General features: G+C 36.2%; 1 protein-coding gene across 7 annotated transcripts in view; it reads left to right on the top strand.

The window, feature by feature from the left end:
* Positions 1-22707, top strand: part of FNIP1 (folliculin interacting protein 1) — a 149147-nt gene that overhangs the window by 81062 nt on the left and 45378 nt on the right. For 4 of the 7 annotated variants that reach the window (XM_003339105.5, XM_054685151.2, XM_063810610.1 and 1 more), the window contains 4 exons: positions 5799-5870; positions 8531-8666; positions 10807-11008; positions 16069-16154. In XM_003339105.5, coding sequence (XP_003339153.1) covers positions 5799-5870; positions 8531-8666; positions 10807-11008; positions 16069-16154 — 496 coding nt within the window. Of the gene's footprint in view, positions 1-4409; positions 4494-5798; positions 5871-8530; positions 8667-10806; positions 11009-16068; positions 16155-22707 lie in introns of all 7 variants that reach the window. The other 3 variants (XM_003339104.5, XM_016953734.4, XM_016953733.4) reach the window with 1 other exon arrangement.

The following is a 22707-nucleotide window of genomic DNA, read 5'->3' as shown; positions in this document are numbered from 1 at the left end:
CAACATTTACTTGCACTCTTTTAATTGTGAATCAAGGATTTTTTTGTGTGTGTCTACCATTTCTTATTTTCTTTCAATTTCCAATCAATCAGTCAATCAATCAATAAGTATGTGGTGAGCACCTGTAATATGCCAAGCACTCTGCTTGGTCCTGAAGATGCAGTGGTGAACCAGACACAGTTCCTGCCTCAATGGATTTATAGTTAGTGGAAGTCAGAAAAGTAATACAACAGTTACAGTATACTATAGTAAATTCTTAGAGTTAAAAGCAGTGTGTGATTAAAATAAGGAGAAGCACTCAATTCAGTCCTGGAGAGTCAATGAAGGCTTCCTTGAGGACATGAGGCTTAAGCTTGAAGGATTAGCCAGATGGTTAGGGAAAGAAATGTTCTATGAAGAAGCAGTGGTACGTACACAGACCTAGGGGTAAGAGATCATAGAGTATGGAAAGAATGTGAATAAATCAGTATGTGTGGAGCACAGAGTAGGGGTAAAGTTAATGAAAAAGAAAGAATGGAGCAAAAGCTAGATCACAAAACACACTTTAGGCCACACTGAGGAATTTAGAGTTAATGCTTGGTGTAGTGTAGTTGGGCACCAGTGCAGGTGTGTTGGTTCGGGCCCTTTACCTGTTTTTTTTAACGGTTTGCCAAAGACAGGATTAAACATGCAACAATTGTATTAGGGGAAATGACTATGTAATGGAAAATGAGGAAAATGCTGGGAAAGGCTGAGAGACCCATCGAATTGTGATGTAAGTCTGACCATGAATGAAGGAGAGAGGGATAGAATGTTGACTGGAAGTGTCTCAGCCCGCTATACAGTTCAAGGGAGGGTTAGCAAGGCCCTGGGAAGTATTTGAGTCAAAGTTGGTTGTCAGAAGTGTCCCATGTCTCCCCAAAATGGGCCTGCCTTTGTATACCTACTGTGTTCGGCCATTGGCTGGGAGCAGCCTATCAGCTATGTGTCCTTGCACAAATGTGGCAATAGATTTCAGCAGGTGTTCTTAATCAACATACTCTTTATAGTTGGAGATCTTTGAGATATATTCTCGAGGCCACCACAGAGGAATTTTTGGAATATAGCAACACAGATTACATTTGTATCTGTAGAAGAATATTCTAACTGCAGTAGGAATGGATTCAGATAAGTGGGATTGAGAAAAGGCCCATATTAGAAGGCTGATCATGTTACTCCAAATGACAGATAATGTTACCTACAGTAAATTAGTGTCAGTGGGGATAGTTGTTGAGAAATTCGCTAAGGGACATAGAGTGGACCAGATTAGCTAATTAAATAGAAGAGGTGAGGGAAAAGGAAGAATCAAGTTTGGCACTTTGCTGGCTGTTTAATTGCATGTATATTGGTGCTATTCACTAAGGGAAATAGAAGAAATCAGAATTGATGATTTTAGGTTTAGGCATGTTCAGTTGGAAGTACTGGAATATCTAAGTGAAGAAATCCATTGTTGTTAGCTAGTTAGATAGGTATATTGTAGGGTATTCTCTTTAACATAAAAATGGATGAGTGTTTAATAATTTAAAAATAATAGAAGTTGACCAGTTGTATCTTCTGTGGATTTGAGAATCATCAGGACATAAATTATAATTGAAAGCACAGGAATGGAGGATGACCTAGGAAATGTAAAGAATGAGAAGGAAAGATTGTTGAAGATGGAACCCTGGGGAATGCTGGCTCTAAGAAGGGGTACGAGGCCGGGCGCGGTGGCTCACGCCTGTAATCCCAGCACTTTGGGAGGCCGAGGCGGGCAGATCACGAGGCCGGGAGATTGACACCATCCTGGCTAACATGGTGAAACCCCATTCTTTTGTAAAATACAAAAGAAAATTAGCCGGGTGTGGTGGCGGGCACCTGTAGTCCCAGCTACTCAAGGCTGAGGCAGGAGAATAGCGTGAACCCGGGAGGCGGAGCTTGCAGTGAGCCAAGATCGTGCCACTGCACTCCAGCCTGAGCGAGACTCCGTCTCAAAAAAAAAAAGAAGGGGTAGGAGAAGAGAGGCACACAGACTAAGACTGAGGGGGAAAAATACAGAGAGTGTGTTACATGGGAAAAAAGTTTACAGTGTAATATAATCAGCATCAATTACTGCTATAAGGTAGTATAAAATAATATGGACTAAATTAAGCAACAGGAAGGCTTTTGGTGGCCTAAATGAGCAGTTTCAGTGGGGAGAATAGACATCAGAATGGGACGACTCAGAGTTTGGACTTTTGTCCAAGATGCAAGCAGTCGTTCTCAAACTTTTTGGTTTTAGGAGCCCTTTACACACTTAGAAATTATTGAGGACTGCAGAGAACTTTTGTTTATGTGGATTACAACTACTGATAAATACTTTATTAGAAATTACAACCAAAAAATTGAAGGATGTTTAGTAAATCCTTGAAAAATTACACTAATACCCCCTTTTATGTTATTACAGGCCTCCAAAAAATTAGTAAGAAGAGTGGCATTGTTTTATATTTTTACAAATCTCCTTAATTTGTGGATGAGGATACAGCTAAATTCTCATATCTGCGTCTGTATTCAGTCTTTTGTGATATGTTATTTTCGTTGAAGTGTATCAAGAAAATCCTGTCTCACACAGATATGTAGTTGGAAAATGGAGGACTTCGCAGACCCCCTGAAAGTCTCGGGGACCCAACGGGTCCTTGGATGACATTTTGAGAACTGCTGAACTGCTGTAAGATTAGATATATGGAGGGTGGTGGAAGAGAATTGATTGTGTTTAAGTGTTGACAGAATAAAGAAGTTATAAGGAGCATGAAATTAAAGACTAGAAGTAGTAATTGATAGAAGGAGGTTTTTGAAGAAGAATGGGGGATTGGGGTCCTAGCTGACTTAGAGTTAACTTTGGAAGGGAGGGAGGAACTTAGGATTTTTTAATAAGTCACTAGCACATTGTAAGGCTGGAATAACATGACAGCTTAGGCAGGAAGGAGGCAAGGATGGATGAGAGAGTAAGTTTTGAAGCAGGGTGATAGGAAAAAAAAGGGTTCCAATCTGGTTAATTCTACTGTGTGTATGTGCATATATGCATGTGCATACTCTAGGAAACAAAAGTTTTATGCTGAGAAGAAGAGGTAGGGAAGGAGTTTGAAGAAGTAGATAATTTTTAAAGTAACGAGGGAAAGAAAGCTAGGACGAATTAAAAAGCTGACCATTGAGACATGGAAGGATTGCTGTACATGTGCTGTAATTATAGAAGTTCTTGCTACAGAAAAATAATATCCGTTAGCAATTTGAAAACTACAATTGGCTGGATACAGTGGCTCATGCCTGTAATTTCAACACTTTAGGAGGCCAAAGCAGGAGGATCACTTGACCCCAGGAATTTGAGATCAACTTGGCAATGTAGCAAGACTTTGTCTCTACTAAAAAGTTCTCAAAATTAGCTGGGCCTGGTGGCATGCACCTGTAGTCCTGGCTCATGGGGAGGGTTGAGGAGGGAAGATCACTGGAGCTCAGGAGTTCGAGCTTGCAGTGAGCTATGATTATGCCATTGCATTCCAGCCTACATGACAGAGCAAAACTCTGTTTCAAATAAGGAAAGAAGAAACATGCAATTGTCACTTTTTAAAACAGAAAGCCCCGTATTCCATCCTAGTTAAATGTCCTTCATGGCTATTTAGACTATTTTCATGAAGCATAACTAACAGGTAACCCAGCTGCTTGCTTTCAGGCTATAATGTCCTTCTTGGGTCTTCAGACTGCAGTTACCTTTTCTTGATGAAGCATGTGGCAGCCACTTCTCTTGAACAGCTGGGAGTCTGGTCCCTGATGAGCTTCATTTGTGTTCCTCCTTCCACAGTGGCTGACTCCTGGTTTAGTAACCTTGGTTTCTTCCATTACTTTGTAACTTACAACTGGGTTAGAAAAACCAATTTTTAATTTGTCAGTAAGATCTCTTCTGGTTTTGCACCCTGTTGTATGCTGTGTGCCAAGTGCTTAGGTGGTTTTCTCCTCGCTGCAGTTGTAGGCACATACTTTAATCTTCAAACAACTTTAAAAAATTGAATTTATTTGGCAAATATCAGATTAGATAGATAACATTATCGTACTTTTTCAAATCTTTAAAAATACTGCTTTACATTAGAAAGGATTGAACATTTAAAATAATTTTTACTTTATATAGCAGAAGCTTGTTTTTATTACATATAGATTTATTAGTAAAAATACATGAAGTTGTTGTTTGATATAAATCATGGCTAAAGAAACACCATCCTGTTTCAAAAATGGGAAAGACAGCTTGAATTCTTATTTAGTTTAAAAGTTTCCATCCATATTTGTTGGTCTGCTCTTGTGCTGCCTTAGCTCACCTTTTTTCCCTGACGCATTGTGGCTTCTCTAACAGTCCTCTTTCATGTGTATTTTACGTTTTTGCCATGTAGGTCTTTCACAGTTCTGCAGCCCCAGGCGGGCATTCTCTGAGCAGGGTCCGCTCCGCCTGATCAGGAGCGCCTCTTTCTTTGCAGGTTTGCGATGTGCTGTGTGGGTAGACTAGTTGGTGTGCCCCAACGGCTAGAATCTGTAGTTAAGCTGTGGAAACAAGAGAGTAGATGAATGCAATTGGTGAGGTTGTGGTTAAGAAAACATTGCATTAGGAAGTATAAAAACTTAATTCCTTTTCTACTGAACATGTTCTTAAAGTTTCCAGACACCGGATTATCAGTAGAATTGACATTTTTATGAAATTTCAGTTTGTCATTTCTCTTGTGGCATAATGATTTTAACTTCAGAATCTGAAACCAAAACTTAATATGAACTTTATTTCTTATGATACCACTTGGAATTTTTAATGTGACACTGTCTTGTTTCCATGGCTGAGTAGCTTTTGTACCATAGTTCACCAATTGCAGAAAATTATCCTATCTTGTTATTATTGTAAAATTTCTGATCTACACTATTCCGTAAGAACAGTTTTTCTTGGAGCTAAGATTTAGATGAACAAGCACTACTATAATGCTCTGTAAAAGGCATATATGACTATATTTGCTTACATAATCAAGTTGATGATTGTAGAGTATGTTCATGTGTATATATCCAGGATTCTAATCATATTCCTTGTTTTCACACATTTTAGCGGATTACCTAACATTGTAACCTTTTAGTGGAAATTACTGGAATGTGAACACATTTACTCTTCATTGTTCTCAGATTGGTATCAATTTAGCCCTTCTTGTTTTGATTAATATTTTCTTTCCCTGTAAATATTAGATATAAAAAATATATATTTGTAGAAAACTTGGAAAACACTTTTAAAAGGCAAAAATATATATTAGCCATTTTATCAGCCAGAAATACCTGCTTTTTTGTTTTTTAAAGAAAATGGGGATCATACTATTCAAACAAATATCTCAATTTATTATAGAGAATTTTGAAACATACATTGTTATAGGCAGAAACAGTACAGTGAACTATGATATACCCACCACTTGGTCCCAGCAAGCACTCATACTGTTCAGTAGCTTGCTTTTTTTCATTTAATAGTATATTATAAATATGTCACTGAATATGCTTCCAAAATATGACTTTTAGTCACTCCTTGCTTCTTTAGATATTATGTTTTAGATTCTTATACTGTGTATCAAATCTTCACAGAGCTCTCAAAGCTTGTTCAACTGAGTAATAGCTCTTGGTGTTGGGTTGGTGCCATGCTATTGAAAAAAATAAGGGAATGCAATGAGATGAGCATGATTTCGTTTGCTATTTAAAAGGAGCTGTTCATCCACCTGAATAGCAATATATTTTATAACTGACAGTTTCATCTTTATTTATAGTTCACAGCAACCCAATGGACATGCCTGGAAGAGAGCTCAATGAGGACAGAGACAGTGGCATAGCACGGTCTGGTAATGTCACGTTCTTGTATTCAGTTTTTTATGAGATTACTGTTGGCATTGATTTTCTTTTTTATCCCTCCCTTTATTATCAAATTTGTTCATATTGATATTAGCCTTACAAGAGAACTGTGAAAAGACCAGAGCAAAGTCTTATAAATTTAACATTTTTCATGTTTACTTTTAAGTGTGCTAAGTAGGATAAAGCCAGGATGAAGTAAAGCCAGAGTAAAGTACACTGGTTGAAGCTTAGTGAATATAAGAAGAAAAGCATTGGTCAGAAAAACTGCTTAGAAACTGTAGTAAAAAAAAAACATATTTGCTTATATTTGCTTGCTGCTAACTAAAGTTTAAATTGTCATATTGTCTCTTGCCCAGAAAAGCATAGGCATTTTGAATCAGTGTTATACTTTTTTTTTTTTTTTCAAATATGGACCTGTCCAAAATTTGTAGGTCTAGCAAACATTTATTGAAACATGGTGGACATTAAAAAAATTAAAGCCCAGAGTCTGCCCTTACGGAACACAGATGTATGGAGTCTACTGGGAGAAAAATTAGGAAAATCATCTGTCATAGGTCATTGTGTGATGCATTTAGTGATAGGCCTGCGCAAAAAGCTTCAGAGAAAGAGCACCACACTTAGCCTGGGCAAGGTGCAGGGATGCCAACAATGCTTTATAGAAGGATGATGATTGAGTTGTATTTTGAGAAATAAATAGCAGTTATCCAGGCAAAAGCTCAGAAAAGCATTTTAGCTAAAAGGAAAAGTGTTTGTTGGGGCCCAGAGAGCAGCATAAGTAAAAGGAGGAGTAATTTTAGGCTTGAATTACTGTTAGATATGAGAAACTTAATTCAGTGTGATAGCATGTGGTGTTACATTATATGGCTCTGCTATCGAAATTGTTTTATAATTCAGTTTTGAGTATAAATGAAAAATCTAAACTTGCTGTATATTGCAATCCCTAGGTATGTATTAGAATAACAAAGGGAAGTTTTATAAAAAATTCAAGTGCCTGAACTCTACTTTCAAAGACTCTCTTGTAACCTAGAGAAGGTATCTCTAGGCATCTGTATTTGTGAAACAAAACAAAATGCAAAACCTAACACTTGATTCTAATGGATAGCTAGGGTTGCCGACCACTACTCTAATAAGAGTAGCTTGTGTTTTTCAAGTAATCTCATCTTTCTTTTCTAATTGAGTTTCTTATTTTTGTTTTAAAGAATCTAGAGTTTATTTCTTTTAATACCCTTTGCTTCGATGTAATCTAGATATTTAGTCTTCCCTGGCAGGAATTTAATTCTCATTATTTTATTTAAGATTTGAGAGAAGATAAATTAATTTATTTATACTTATATTCTTTGTAAGTTGAAGCATCTGGCTAGACTGATCTGTTAGGCTGCTTCAAGTTATTGGATTCATATATGCCATTTAAGTTAATGTGTGTTTTCTTTTTTTTCTAATAGGGTTATTTTTAATATTAGAATGCAGTGAAATGTATTTTTTCCAAACTTAGGACAGCATTTTATTTTTCACTGAAGTCATACCCAGATTTAGTTGTACATACCCAATCTTGGACTACAAGAGTTTATAATACTAATTGATAAAATGTGGTCTGCATTTAGAATCTGCATTCTAAAGTAATTTAGAATGAGTTCATTGATGGTCTACATGTTTGCATGGCACATACAGCTTTATCCTCTATCATTGAATTTGTCAGAATTCAAATGAATAGATGTTCATAATGAAAGTGTCTCAGTTTTTAGTGCTGGTGTCCAAAATAATTTATCATCTGGCCTGTACCTTTTTAATAGTGATGATCATAGTTCCCTGTTTTGAATATACATTTTCAGTATGTGCTTATGATCATGAAAGATAGAAGTCTGGAATATTGCCAAACAAAAGCAAGCCCTTAATGGCAAGTGTTATCCTCTCTAAATCCAGTGGGGAAAAGCCTGATGAAAATCCCCTAGCCTAATGAAAAATCAGCAGTTGTAGCTCTTAACACCTCAAGCAATAAACATATCTTACAGATTTCACAGAAGTGTTTCGGGAAGGGAATAATCCCCAAGATCAGGGGATTGCAGCCGTTAAAGAGTGGAGTCTGCTGGAATGTATTTGTCACCTTAGATGCTCCAGGGAGCATTCTTTTTTTGGAGCATAGTAGGTATAGTCATGATTCTTAATTAAAAGTGGTAGGTTTGACTACATGTGCACACGTGATCCATGAATACTTGTAAATGACCTCTTTAAATGCCATTCAGACACTTATTTTCAATAGCTTGTTCTTAAAATCCAGCTGCTGCATTAAGTTTGAATAGCATCAGATTTCCTTTAATTTAAGAACTAAAAGGATTCACCTGAGTTAGGGGACAGTCAATCCAGTGGCCAAAGGGATAATGCCTTGTTGCAAAGTATAATTTTCTTCTGGAGTCCCTAGAGGGGAATGCCAAAAGGGGATTGTCTCAGAGTTTTTTGCTGATACATTGTTAATATATGATTTTTCTCCTCTGAGACCTTGCTCCAAGAAGGATGTGTTCTTTTAATGAACATTTTAGAGGCTCATGAAGCAAAATAAAGTTTAACTTAACCTATTTGTAATTTTGTTAAAAAGAAATTTGTCATTATGCTTAGTCGTTATTGACTTATACTTGTTGTTCTTCTGACTTAACAGCATCTCTCAGCAGCTTGCTGATCACTCCATTTCCTTCCCCAAACTCCTCACTTACCCGAAGTTGTGCCAGCAGCTACCAGCGACGTTGGCGACGCAGCCAAACAACAAGTTTGGAAAATGGGGTATTTCCTAGATGGTAAGTTGGAACTTTAAACACAGAACAAGATTGAGTAGTTCCTTAAACACAATTTTATATGGGTTTTTTAGAACCTGGACTTGTATTCTGTGTATTTTAAGTGTGAAACTGAAAACTTTTAAAATTTACTACATTTTAAAAATTGTGGTAAGTTATACATAACAAGTTACAATTTTAACCATTTTTAGGTGTACAGTTCAGTGACATTTATTTAAATACCTTCATATTGTTGTGCAGCCATCATCACCATCCAACTCCAGAACTTTTTCCTCTTCCCAGCTGAAACTCTGTATCCATTCAACGTAATTCCTCATTTCTCCCTTTTCTTCCTCTTGTAACCACCATTCTATTTTCTGTCTTTATGAATTTTCATTCATACCTTGTATGAATGAAATCATATACTGCTTGTCCTTTTGTGTCTGCCTTATTTCATTTAGCATAATGTTTTCAAGGTTTATCGATGTTGTAGCATGTGTCAGAAATTCATTCCTTTTTATGACTGAATAACATTCCATTGTATATACATACCACATTTTGTTTATCCATTTATCTATTGATGGACACTTGGGTTGCTTCCACTTCTTAACTATTGTGAATAATGCCGCTCTGAACATGAGTGTGCAAGTATCTGTTCGAGTCCCCATTTTCAATACTTTTGGTTATATATCCAGAAGTGGAATTGCTGGATCATATGGTAATTTTGTTTTTAAATTTGTGAGGAACTGTCACGCTGCACACTGTTTTCCATGGTTACTGTACCATTTTACATTCCCACCAGCAATGCACAATGGTTCCAATTTCTCCATATCTTCACCAGCACTTATTTTCTGTTTTTTTGATAATAGCCATCTTAATGAGTCTGAAGTGGTTCCTCATTGTGGATTTTATTTGCATTTATCTAATAATTAGTGAAGTTGAACATCTTTTCTATTCTTTTCTTTCCCTTTTGAGTCGCCCAGGCTGGAGTGCAGTGGCATAATCCCGGCTCACTGCAGCCTCAACCTCCCTGGGCTCAGGTGATCCACCTCAGCCTCTCAAATAACTGGAACTACAGGCTTGCCACCACACCTGGCTAATTTTTTTTTTTTTCTTTTTTTTTAGAGATGGGGTTTCGCCATGTTGCCCAGGTTAGTAGAACTTCTGGGCTCGAGTGATCCACTTGCCTCAGCCTCCCAAAGTGCTAGGATTACAGGCATGAGGCACCACATCTGACTTGAGCATCTTTTCTTGTGCTTATTGGCTATTTGTATATCTTTTTTGGAGAAATGTCTATTTAAGTCCTTCGCCCATATTATAACTGCATTTTTTTGCTTTGTTGGTGATGTGTGGAAATTCTGTATATATTTTAGATATTGATCCCTTATCAGATATATGATTTGTAAATTTTTTTTACATTCTGTGGGATGCCTTTTTACTCCATTGATAGTGTCCTTTGATGCACAAAAGGTTAAATTTGTATGTAGTCCAGTTTATTTTTTTTTCCTTTGTTGACTGTGCCTTTTGTGTTATATCCAAGAAACCATTGCCAAATCAGTGTCATGATGCATGATGCCTTTACCCTTTGTTTTCTTCTAAGAGTTTTATGTTTAGGTCTTTGATTTATATACTACATGTTTTGATATTTCAGTTTTCCATGTTTTTATTTTGGCAAGGTAATTCATTCTTGAAAGATTAGTTTTTAATCTACATTAAGTACAACTGTAGATACTAAAAGTTCTTGTTTTCTCCTCTTTTTTATTTCCTTTATTCCTTCATCTTTGACTTTACTCCTGAAATCAAAAACAGACACCAGAAGGGCCTAGAACAGGGAAAAGATTGTACCAGACTCATCTGTAAATCTTAAAATTTAGCCACTTTTTGGTTGATTATGAATTGGGATTATCTACTTCTTTAGTTACTTCTAATTGGACAAAAAAATGTTCCCAATCTGACTCTGTAGTAAAATTTCTTACAAAAACATGAACCTGAAGGAATAGCCAGTAGATTTCTTAAAGAGATATACAATTGGTATGAAATTATAGGTTTGTTTGATAAAACAGCAAAAGACTTAGCTTACCTACATTTAATTAGCAAGAAGATTAAATTGTGAATTTAATTATTTTTACTTTTGTAAATTAAAAAAAAAACATTTATTTTTAAGGTCTATAGAAGAAAGCTTTAATCTCTCAGATGAAAGCTGTGGCCCTAACCCAGGAATTGTGCGGAAAAAGAAGATTGCAATTGGGGTAATCTTTTCATTGTCCAAAGATGAAGATGAAAATAACAAATTTAATGAATTCTTTTTTTCACATTTTCCTCTCTTTGAAAGCCACATGAACAAATTAAAGAGTGCAATAGAACAGGTAAGCATAGTTATTTATTTATGTCTTTTCCTTTTAAAATCTTATTCTCCCAATTAAGCATTATATTTATTAATTTGGCAGAAAAATTAACAGACGTTGTGCATGTGTCCTATAAAGTGCTCTGGTGGATGCAAATAGATTGAACCCTTTTTAAGGTGCTTACTGTCTAGTAAAAGATATAAGATCATCCATTTGTTCTGTAAATAAATATTTGAGGGACTAAAATGTGGTAGACACCGTTCTACCAACTAAAGAGAAGTGATAAAAGCAACACTTCTGACCTCATGGGACAAATAAACATATGAATATAGATGTATGTAATAAGTCCTGTGAAGAAAAATAAAACGGAGAACGGTATATAAGGGATCCTGGAAGGAAGGATTACTAATTTTTATAGGCTAGTCAGGAATGCCCCTTATTAAAGGACATGTGAATGTGGTCCAGAAATACGGAGCAAGTGAGCTACAACCATCTGGAACAAGATATTCCAGGCAGGGGCAAAGGCCTTATTGCAGGAGTAAGCCTGATACTTAAGCAGCATTATGAGGCCAAGGTGCCTAGGTTGAAGTGAGACTAGATCATGTAGGACCTTATAAGATACCATTGTAAGAACATTAGCATTTATTCTTACAAAAGTATGAAAGATGGGAAACCATTGGAGGGTTTTCAGTGGAGGAAGAAGGACATTATTTATGAGGATCACTCTTACTGCTGGTGGATAATAGATTTCTAGGAGCAAAAGTAGATGTTGTGAGACCAATTAGCATACTGTTACAGTAATCCAGATGATGAATACTCAAACCACTTTAGTGATTGAATTGGTAAGAAAGAGTTGGATTCTAGATATATTTTGAAAACAGCCAGTTTGATTAGCTGGTAGACTAATCATTAAGGTTGACTCTAAGATTTTTTTAGCCAAGCAGTTAAAAGGATGAAGTTGCCAGCATTGAAGTGAGAAAGACTGCAAGCGAAACAGATTTGATAAAGGAAGATGGGTATTTTATATTTGCATATGGACATCCTTGTGTTTTTATGAGTCTGGAGTTTACCAGAGAAGTCATCAGTGTATAGATGGTATTTAAAGCCATGAAACTGATGGAGATTGGCAAGAGAGGACAGGCAATGGTAAGCCTGAGTTGTGGTGCATTTTAACATTAAGAGTTTGACGAGATGAGAAGGAACCAGCAGAGGTGAAGGAAAAGGACTGGCTATTCAATTAGGAGAAAAAACAAGAGTGTATTCTTTTGGGGAAAGCCAAGTACAGAAAGTATTTCAAGGAAGGAGTGATCACTTTTGTCAGTTGCTACTGAGATAGTATATACGATACAAATATGTAAATTGTGAAATACTAGAATCTAAGCTAAAAAGGAAGGACAAAGTTTTTTTAGAAATTTGGGGGAAAGTGAAATGACTTCCTATTGGGAAGAAGTTTCATTTGGACTGCATTTTGAAGGATGTATGGGATGTTTTGGAACATAAAACTCTGAAAATTGGATATAGCAGAATAGCAAGAAAATCGACATTCTTGCCACCCAAAGGGAACACAGTAACTCATTGCTGAAAAATCTTGTTTAGGCCTTTTTTATGCATATTGTGCTTTTACTTGGTAGGGATTGTGCTGTGTCTACATTTTTCAAATTATATGCCCATTTAAAAAAACTCAGATTGAGCAACATGGCAAGACCCGGTCTCTACAAAAAAAAATCTAAAAATTAGCCAGGCATGGGGGAGCACACTAGTAGTCTCAGCTACTAGGGAGGCCGAGGTGGGAGGGGCGCTTGAGCTCAGAAGGTCGAGGCTGTAGTGAGTTGTGATTGTGCCTCTGCACTGTAGCAACAGAGTGAGTCCCTATCTCAAATAGTAAAATAAAAAACATCATTGTCACATACACATTTCTCAAGTTATTGTAAATGGTTCTTACATATATTTTAGTAGGTCTCAATTTAAGTAACAGTTTCCCTGTTAGGCCATTTCTACTTTTGCACAATTGTTGCTACCCTATCGTTAACATCTTGGTGAATTTTCCAGATTATTTTTTAGAGGAGATTCCCAGAAGTTGAGCTGATAAAATCAGTGGCTGTCACCAGAGTTTTTTGCAACAGTCTGTGGAAGGGAAAGGATACGAAGAGGAATAGTGAGAGGTACAACTGGCGAAGTTAATGAGTACCTGATGACAAAAAATGTAGCGTGCTTGCCAGGGAGTTCTGACTTTGTCTTTAAGGCTGTTTGCAAGTTGTACTTTGGGGAGATTAACTTGGCAGTGTGTTTTGTATATGGCTGCTGAAACGAGCACTTGGTAGTGCGTTTTGAAGAGACTGGAATAAGAGACGAGAGGTGGGTAGACCCGTTAGAATGGTTTAGAAAGGAAAGGATGTATCTCAATAACTCATTAGTGACTAAGGATCATCTGCCTTTAGAGAAGACGTAGATGTTAGTTATTCATATTGAGTATGTCAAAAAATAAATAGTTCATTAGCAATACATTTTTATTGAACAAATGAGTAAAGGCCATTTTCATTTACCTTTTCTTAAGTTAGACACTGATTACATTTCTTCAATAGGCTGCACTCACATTTTGTAGTCTAGCCAAAGTCATCACACACAGTAATAAGTTGTGGGTGAACTGACATTTTTAGTTATTTGGAGAAGTATTTCAAACTTTGTATAAAACTTGAAATGGGCATTATACAACTCATTAAAGATTACTTTTCAAGTGTTTTCATGTTTTAACGCTTTGATAATTCTGTAACCTAAAGCAGCAGTCCCCAGCCTTTTTGGCAACCAGGGACCCTTTGTAGAAGATAATTTTTTCACGGATGGGGCTGGGGAGGTGGGGAGTTGCCATGGTTTCAGAGGCATTAGATTCTCATAAGAGTGTGCAACGTAGATCCCTTGCATGCACGGTTCACAATAGGGTATGCGCTCCTATGAGAATCTAATGCTGCCACTGATGTGACAGGAGGTAGCGCTCAGGCAGTAATGGTCACTCACTTGCTTGCTCGACCCAATTCCTGACAGGCCACTGACGGGTACTGGTCCACGGCCCAGAGGCTGGGGACCCCGACCTAAAATGTACATTGTTAATGCTTATAGTTGTTTGGATATTTGTTCAATTGTAGTATCACATTTTTTATTAAAGCTGAAAGATGAAATTAAATGAATGCTTTTACATAAGTGAATGGGACTTAATTTTTAAAGTTCTATAGTAGTTACTTAATGATGGAATATTATTAAGAATAGAATATAATCGTGAATATTGTACCATCCAAAGAAGTTATCTTCTAGGGCCAGTTGTCAAACTATTTTTTTTTTTAAATAAAAGCTATGGATTTTGTTTCTGAACACCTTGGCAATTATTTTGAAGTCTTCTACCTTTTGAGATTTGTGATTTAATTTAAAAATAGCATTGCTGATAAGATTAAGGAAGAACACTACCAAATTCTAGCAAAATAGTATTCACTTCTTTATAAATTGCCAGTCTCTTAACAGTTTGAAAAAACATAAAGTGTGTTTCACTTTCACCCTCTGAAGCTTTTGGGTGTACAGGAACATGATTTCTGGCCTAAAGTAGGCTGACATCTTAATTATTTTTTTAAACAATATTTAATCACTTTGTAATTATATAAAGAATACAGAATTCAATTCTCTTTGAAAAAGTGTTAAAGATTAAAGTTCTTTTTGACCTCCATATCCTAATCCTGATCCCCTTTTTGCCTACCTAGATTAAGGCTTTTTAACCTTGGCTAAATATATTTTAAGAAAGCAAATATTGGCCAGGCATGGTGGCTCATGCCTATAACCCCAGCATTTTGGGAGGCCGAGGCAGGCGGATCACAAGGTCAAGAGATCGAGACCATCTTGGTCAACATGGTGAAACCCCATCTCTACTAAAAATACAAAAATTAGCGGGGCATGGTGGTGTGTGCCTGTAGTCCCAGCTACTCGGGAGGCTGAGGCAGGAGAATCGCTTGAACCTGGGAGGCAGAGGTTGCAGTGAGCCAAGATTGTGCCACTGCACTCCAGCTGGCAACACAGCAGGACTCTGTCTTAAAAAAAAAAAAAAAAGCAAATATTACTAACACCTTTAGCTATCTTATTATAGAATCTTTATATTCCCTTTTTTTTTTTTTTTTTTTTTTTTTGAGACAGTCTTACTCCATCACCCAGGCTGGAGTGCAGCAGTGGCATGATCTCAGCTCACTGCAACTTCAGACTTCTGGGTTCAAGAGATTCTCATGCCTCAGCCTCTTTCATAGCTGGGATTACAGGCGTGTGTCAACACACCTGGCTAATTTTCATGTTTTTAGTATAGACAGGATTTTGCCATGTTGGCCAGGCTGGGCAAATTTTTAAAAAAGAGTTAACAGGGCTGGGGGCAGTGGCTCATGTCTATAACCCCAGCACTTTGGGAGGCTGAGGTGGGTGGATCACGAGGTCAGGAGTTCAAGGCCAGCCTGACCAACATGGTGAAACCCCATCTCTACTAAAAATATAAAAATTAGCCAGGCGTGGTGGCAGGCACCTGTAATCCCAGCTACTCGGGAGACTGAGGCAGGAAAATCGCTTGAACCCGGGTGGCAGAGGTTGCAGTGAGCCGAGATCGCGCCATTGCACTCCAGCCTAGGTGACAGAGTGAGACTCTTGTCAAAAAAAAAAAAAAAAAAAAAGGAGTTAACAGAATTGTTATCTGTGAAATATAAGCATAAAACCATGAGTTGTTGTTACTGAGTTACCATTATGTCTTGTTCTGTTTGGGAAAAATAAGTTTTTTGTAACCCAGAAACTGTCAACATCAGTTTTTTTATGTGTTGACAGTCTGCAGTTTTAAAAATAAGAGATTGAAAACAGTCAAAAATTTTGAACTTTGTTCAACCATTCATTAATTACCAAATGTGTAGAAGAAAAAGCCACAATAAATGCATTTACTTTCTTTATTTCTTTCTCGATAAGAATTTTGATAGAGCGTTGTGTAAATATGTGACTCTGTCTAAAAAAGACTTTTTTCCATGTTTTGCTCATGATTAACATAAGAATTAACTATCTTAATGATTGTTTTCAAGGCTATGAAAATGAGCCGGAGATCAGCTGATGCCAGTCAGAGAAGTTTGGCATATAATCGAATAGTTGATGCCCTAAATGAATTCAGGTACATATTGCCCAGCTTTCCATAATGCAGTAATTCATAGTGTACACAGGAAGATTCATTTTTTCTTTAACTTGTTCTAATAAAATTTGATTTCTTTGTCCTATAGTCATATGATGGTGTAATTCAGTAGACCATTGGCTCCTATGTTATTACATCTCAAATGTGCTTGAGAATCAAGCACATTGAGAGCCATCAGTGGTATGTTTTTCAGTATTGGGCCATTTGACAAGCAAATATGACCAGGAAAGACCCTTGTTCTAGCAAAAGTATGCTTTGTTCTCTCTTGGGATCCTAGATGTAGGGACTGTTAAGTGTTATTTAACCAGTGGTAGTAATCAGATATTCTTGAATACATGAGATACAAGGATATATGGATATAAGGAACATGCACTTGATATTCTAAATGGCTTTGTTGCTTGATCCTTCCTCTAGATATGGCACAGTGAATAGTCCTTCCGCTAGGGTTTTCTGGCTCAACAAAGCTTGTACCTGAAGCCCCAACAACTGCTGTAGCTGTCTTCTAACTATGTGACATACATATTACAAATGATGTTATGTTGGGAATTAGTATACTAAGTGACTGATATGTCTCCCTCGACAAGAGGTTCGGTTTAGGTCTACTTCATTTTCTCAATCTTTCCTCCTTTAGACTAGAGAGATAGAATAGCATAGGGAGTGAAAACGAAGACTCTAGAATCTGTCAGACAGACGTGGATTTTAACCCTGGCTCTGTCATTTACTACCTCTGGTGATCTTGGGCAAGTGCATTAGCGTTTTTGACCCCTAGTTTTCTAGTATAAAATAGGTAAATTCAATTTAGTAATAATCTAATAGATTGTTATAAGGATCAAATGAAATTGTGTGTGTAAGGTACTTAGCAGAATGCCTGACATTAGTGGCACCATTCTTTTCTTTTCTTTTTTTTTTTTTTTTTGAGGTGGAGTCTTGCTCTGTCACCCAGGCTGGAGTGCAGTGGCGTGATCTTGCCTCACTGCAACCTCTGCTTCCTGGGTTCAAGCAATTCTCCTGCCTCAGCCTCCTCAGTAGCTGGGATTACAGACGCGTGCCACCATGCTTGGCTAATTTTTTTTTTTATTTTTAGTAGAGACGGGGTTTCACCATGTTGGCCAGGCTGTTCTCAAACTCCTGACCTCAAATGATCCGCCCACCTTGGCCTCCCAAAGTGCTGGGATTACAGGCATGAGCCACTGAGCCTGGCCTATGGTAAACATAACCTACAGCAGTGCTTCCCCAACTTAAGTCACTTACATCATATCTTAACAATTTTGCCAAATTTATATATCATGTATACTTTTTAAATTTAGTGTTTCTCTTTAAATTTGACCATCTTTTATACCTAAATAAATCTATTTCAACATGAAACTTCATTACCCTAGATAGGGAAACAATATGCTTTACCATAATAAAACTAGCTATAAAAATAAATTTATAGTAACTAAAATTAAAAATGTGTGTATCTGGGCCAGGCGTGTTGGCATGTGCCTGTAATCCCAGTACTTTGGGAGGCCAAGGTGGTTAGATTGCTTGAGCTCAGGAGTTCGAGACTAGCCTGGGCAACATAGTGAGACCCCGTCACAAAAATAATAATAAATGTGTATTTGTATACCGCATTATGTACACTACGTACCACTGTGTAAATTTTATTATTACCAGTAGTCTATGTACCTTACTTTTAGAAAAACTACATTTTTTTTATTGACAACTGTGTGGTCTCTTACTGGGGCAGGGATCTTCTAGATTGTTGTTTGTTTAAATGGACCATCACATCTTGGAGTGAAAGGCTGTTTTAGTTTGTATAACTGCAGGATTGCTATGATGAAATTGTAGGCATGCCATACATATATATAAAATTTTAAAACTTTTAAAATATATAAAACATTTTTAAAACTGAGCTAAAGAGTGGTAGATTTAAATTGAAGAAGTTTATGACTATTGTATAATAATCATTTACTTGACTCAATTATTGAGAAAGAGAATAATGTCTACTCATTCATTTGGTTTATGCATCATAATGTTTAGGGTAAAAGATATGAAAAGCTAGTTAAATATATCTTACTGTTCTGTACAGTACACTCAGTGGTTAGGGGAAATGTAGAGAAAAAGAGAATTTAATTTCACCTTATATTATTTTTTGGTATTAGAAATAATTTGTACAGGCAAAAACTGTATTTGAGATGATATTTCTGCCATATATTAATTTTATTTTAACATTAATTTTAGGCATTTATTATATGGAGCATGCTAACAAATAACATTTTAATTTAATATTTTTATTGTGGTAAAAATATCTATAACATTAGATTTAGCTTTATAAATCATTTTTTAGGTGTACAGTTCAGTAGTGTTAAGCATATTTACATTGTTTTGAAATCAATTTCTAAAGCTTTTTCATTTTGGGACACTGAAACTCTAGTGATACGGTAATCAGTGTGGGTTTTTTTTAGTTTACTGGCATCTTCACTCTTTATATCTGAATTATATGCAAAGTTATTCATAATTTCATTTCTTCATACTTAAACCATAAAGGTTGAGATTATCACATTTTGGGTGCCATTCATGATTAAATAAAAGCATTATATGAATGTTTTTTATAGATGAAGTGTAGGAGAAATCAAATACATTTGCAGAGGGAATTTAGAGCAACTTTTATGAGCTTCCTGATGTACAGTCTACTTTGGCTTCATAACTTCTCAATTTATATAGCCCTGTTTGTATGTTTCTAGAAGTTATGTGAAAACACAAAATTTGATGATTTTATGAATGTAAGATGGAAATAATTTTAACATCAGGATTATTTGCTTGAGATGACAATTTCTTTGAGTTGTATTGTTTTAATATAAATGTTTAGGTATCTTCTTTATGATTTAGGAGGTAAATTATACAAAGTTGCTTAAACCAAATGTTAATGGTTTAGGCCTGCCTAGGATACATATCCTAACCATTGATTTGATATTTCAGTAAGTGTTCTACAGTTAAGGAAAAAGAAGCCCATATTAAGCTCAAGATAAGTGGTTTTCTGTTTTCTCAATGTTGAACACAGTTTTTGAAAGCAGGTAAATTGTAGGTGATGGAATTCCAGCCAGCCAGCAGACATTTTATGTGACTACTGTGTTTTTTTAATAAACATTTGAACCTTTAGGCCTGTAGGCCAGGCAAGCTTTCTTTAGTTTGGCATAGGCTGTATCTCTCTCAGTCAGTTGTATTAACCCATATATTGTATAATTTTATTCCTGCCAGGCCTCGGAAGATTATTAGTTTGTACTTCGGTTTTAGGAGTTGGTGATTTATAGCCATTAATCTAGACCTTATTCTTTTTTAATTTGTAGTGCAGTCTGATTTTCGTGCATCTTCTGATACTATCCATGTTTGTGTCTGAAGAGCTAGACCTGCACAGGCTGAATAATGACTATCCCTTCTTTCTTTTCTTCTGGAATGTTGAGAGTGGGAGTGGGGGACAGCAAAACGAAACAATAACTAAATGGTAAATTCTAAGACATGCCTATCTCTTATATTGTCTATTTCTTGGCCACTCTGTATTATCAGTTAAGAGTATAAATAGCTGTAAATAGCTTTATTTTTCCAGTTTGATGCATGAGTTTATGCACACACGTGCCCACGCACACAATGAATAGACTTAATTTGAACAGTTTCAGATTTACAGAAAAATTGAGCAAATAGCAGTTTTTTCATATAGCCCTCTTCCCCAACCTACAGTTTTCCCAGTTAATGCTTTATTTATTTATTTATTTATTTATTTGAGACAGTGTCTCACTCTGTGGCCCAGGCTGGAGTGCAGTGGCACGATCTCAACTCACTGCAGCCTCTGCCTCCCAGGGTTCAAGTGATTATGTGCCTCAGCCTCCCGAATAGCTGGGTTTACAGGCATGCACTACTACACCCAGCCAATTTTTATATTTTAAATAGAGATGAGGTTTCACTATGTTGGCCAGACTGGTGTCAAACTCCTGGTCTCAAGTGATCTGTGTGCCTTGGCCTCCCAAAGTGCTGGGATTACAGGTGTGAGCCACCACACCTGGTGTCAGTTATTAATGTATTGCATTAGTATGATATATTTGTTAAAACTAATGAACTAATGTTAATACATTATTACTAACCAAAGACCAAAATTTACGTTAAAGTTCACTCTGTTGTATAGTTATATGGTTTTTATTAAATGTATGATGTCATATACACACCATTATAGTATCATATAGAATAATTTCACAGCCCTAAAAATCCCCTGTGCTTTACCTGTTTATCCCTACCCACTAACTGCTGGCAACCACTGATCTCTTTACCTCTTTACTTTCTCTATATTTTTATCAATTCCAGAATGTTGTATGTTTGAAATCATATGCTATGTGGACTTTTCAGACTGGCTTCTTTCACTTAGCCAGTCTTTCGTAAGATTCTTCCTTGGTGGTGGTGGTGGTGTTGCTGTTGTTTTTACCTAATAGCTCATTTCTTTTCATCATCGAGTAATATTCCATTATATAGATGTAACACAGTTTGTTTATTCATTTTCATTCACCTATTGAAAGATATCTTGCTTGTAGCTTTTGGTGATTATAAATAATACTGCCATAAATATTCATGTTTGGGGTTTTATGTGGACATGTTTTCAACTCAGTTGGAAAAATACATAGGAGCATGATTGCTGGATATTATGGAAAAATTATGTTTAGCTTTGTAAGAAATGATCAAACTGTCATCCAAAATCACTGTACCATTTTGCATTCCCACCAGCAATTAGTGAGAGTTCCTGTTGCTCTACGTCTTTGTCAGCATTTGATATGGTCAGTTTGTCAATTTTAGCCATTCTAAGAGGCAGGTAGTGATGTATCATTATTGTTTTAATTTGAAGTTCCCCAATGACATATGTTGAGCATTTTTTCAAATGCTTATTTGCCATTTGTGTATCTTTTTCGGTGAAGTGTCTGTTTGGGTTTTTTGTCCTTTTTAAGTTGGCTTTTTTTTCTTATTGTTGAGTTTTGACGGTTTTTGTTGTTGTTGTTTTGTTTTGTTTTGGATACCAGTTCTTTGTCAGATTTAAAAAAAAATACTTCTTACAGTTTGTGGCTTCTTGTTATAACAGTGTCTTTCACAGAGCAGAGTTTTTAATTTTAATGCAGTCCAACTTAACAATTTTTCTTTCCTGTATAGTATTTGGTGCTGTATCTAAAAACTCATCACCTAACCAAAGGTCATTTAGATTATCTCCAGTGTAATTTTCTGTCTACTTTATAGTTTTGCATTTTATGCTTATGACTGTGATCCATTATGAATTAATTTTATGAAAACTGTAAGGTCTTTGTCTAGATTCATGCTTTTACATGTGGATGTCCAGTCGTTGCAGCACCATTTGCTGAAAATACTTTCTTTTCTCAATTGAATTACCTTTGCTCCGTTGTCAAAGATCAGTTTATACTCTAGTTGTGTGAATCTGTTTGGGGGCTCCCTGTTCTGTTCTATTCTGTTCTGTTCTGTTGATCTCTGTAACTATATATATATATATGTATATATTTAGCTATTACCATGCTTTTTTTTTTTTTTAGTTGACAGGTAAAAATTGTGTATCTTTATAGTGTATAAAATGATGTTTTGATATGTGTACACATGTGGAATGGCTAAATCAAGCTATTTAACATATCTATTACCTCACGTAATTATCATTTTTTGTCATTAAAATACTTAAAATCTACTCTTAGCAATATTCCAGTATATAATATTATTATTAACTGTAGTTGCCATGATGTGTAATAGCTCTCTTGAGCCCTGAAATTTTTTTTTTTAAATTTATTATTTTTTTTAGACAGTCTCACTCTGTCCTCCAGGCTGGAGTGCAGTGGTGCGACTGGTTCACTACAACTTCCACCTCCTGGGTTCAAGTGATTCTCATGCCCCGTCTTCCCAAGTTGCTGGGACTACAGGTGTGTGCCTCCACACTTGGCTAATTTTTGTATTTTTAGTAGAGGCAGGGTTTTGTCATGTTGGCCAGGCTGGTCTCAAACTCCTGGCCTCAAGTGATCTGCCCACCTTGGCCTCCCAGAGTACTGGGATTACATGCATGAGCCCTCATGCCAAATTTTGTGTCCTTTGACCAACATCTCCCTTATCTCCCAATCCCCATGCTATCTTAATTACTATATCTTTATAGTAAATCTTGAAGTTCAGTAGTATCAGTCCTCCAACTTTGTTTTTATTCTTAAGTATTGTGTTGATTATTCTGGGTCTTTTTTGTTTCTATATAAACTTTAACATCAGTTTGTAGATGTCCACAAAATAACTTGCTGAGATTCTCATTGGGATTGTGTTGAATCTATGGATCAACTTGGGAAGAACTGACGTTTTAACAATAGAGTCTTCCTATTCATTACCATGGAAACTATTCCCATTTATTTAGATCATCTTTGATTCCTTTCAACAGAATTTTATAGTTTTCCTCATATAGACCCTGTGTATATTTTCTCAGATTTATACATGTTTTTTGGGGGGGCAGGGGGAGGGAACCTAATGTAAATGGTATTGTTTT

Source organism: Pan troglodytes, chromosome 4 (assembly GCF_028858775.2).
Source record: "Pan troglodytes isolate AG18354 chromosome 4, NHGRI_mPanTro3-v2.0_pri, whole genome shotgun sequence".
Classification (NCBI taxonomy): domain Eukaryota; kingdom Metazoa; phylum Chordata; class Mammalia; order Primates; family Hominidae; genus Pan; species Pan troglodytes.
Note: the sequence above shows the minus strand (reverse complement) of the source record. Positions and strands in the feature narration are given on the sequence as shown.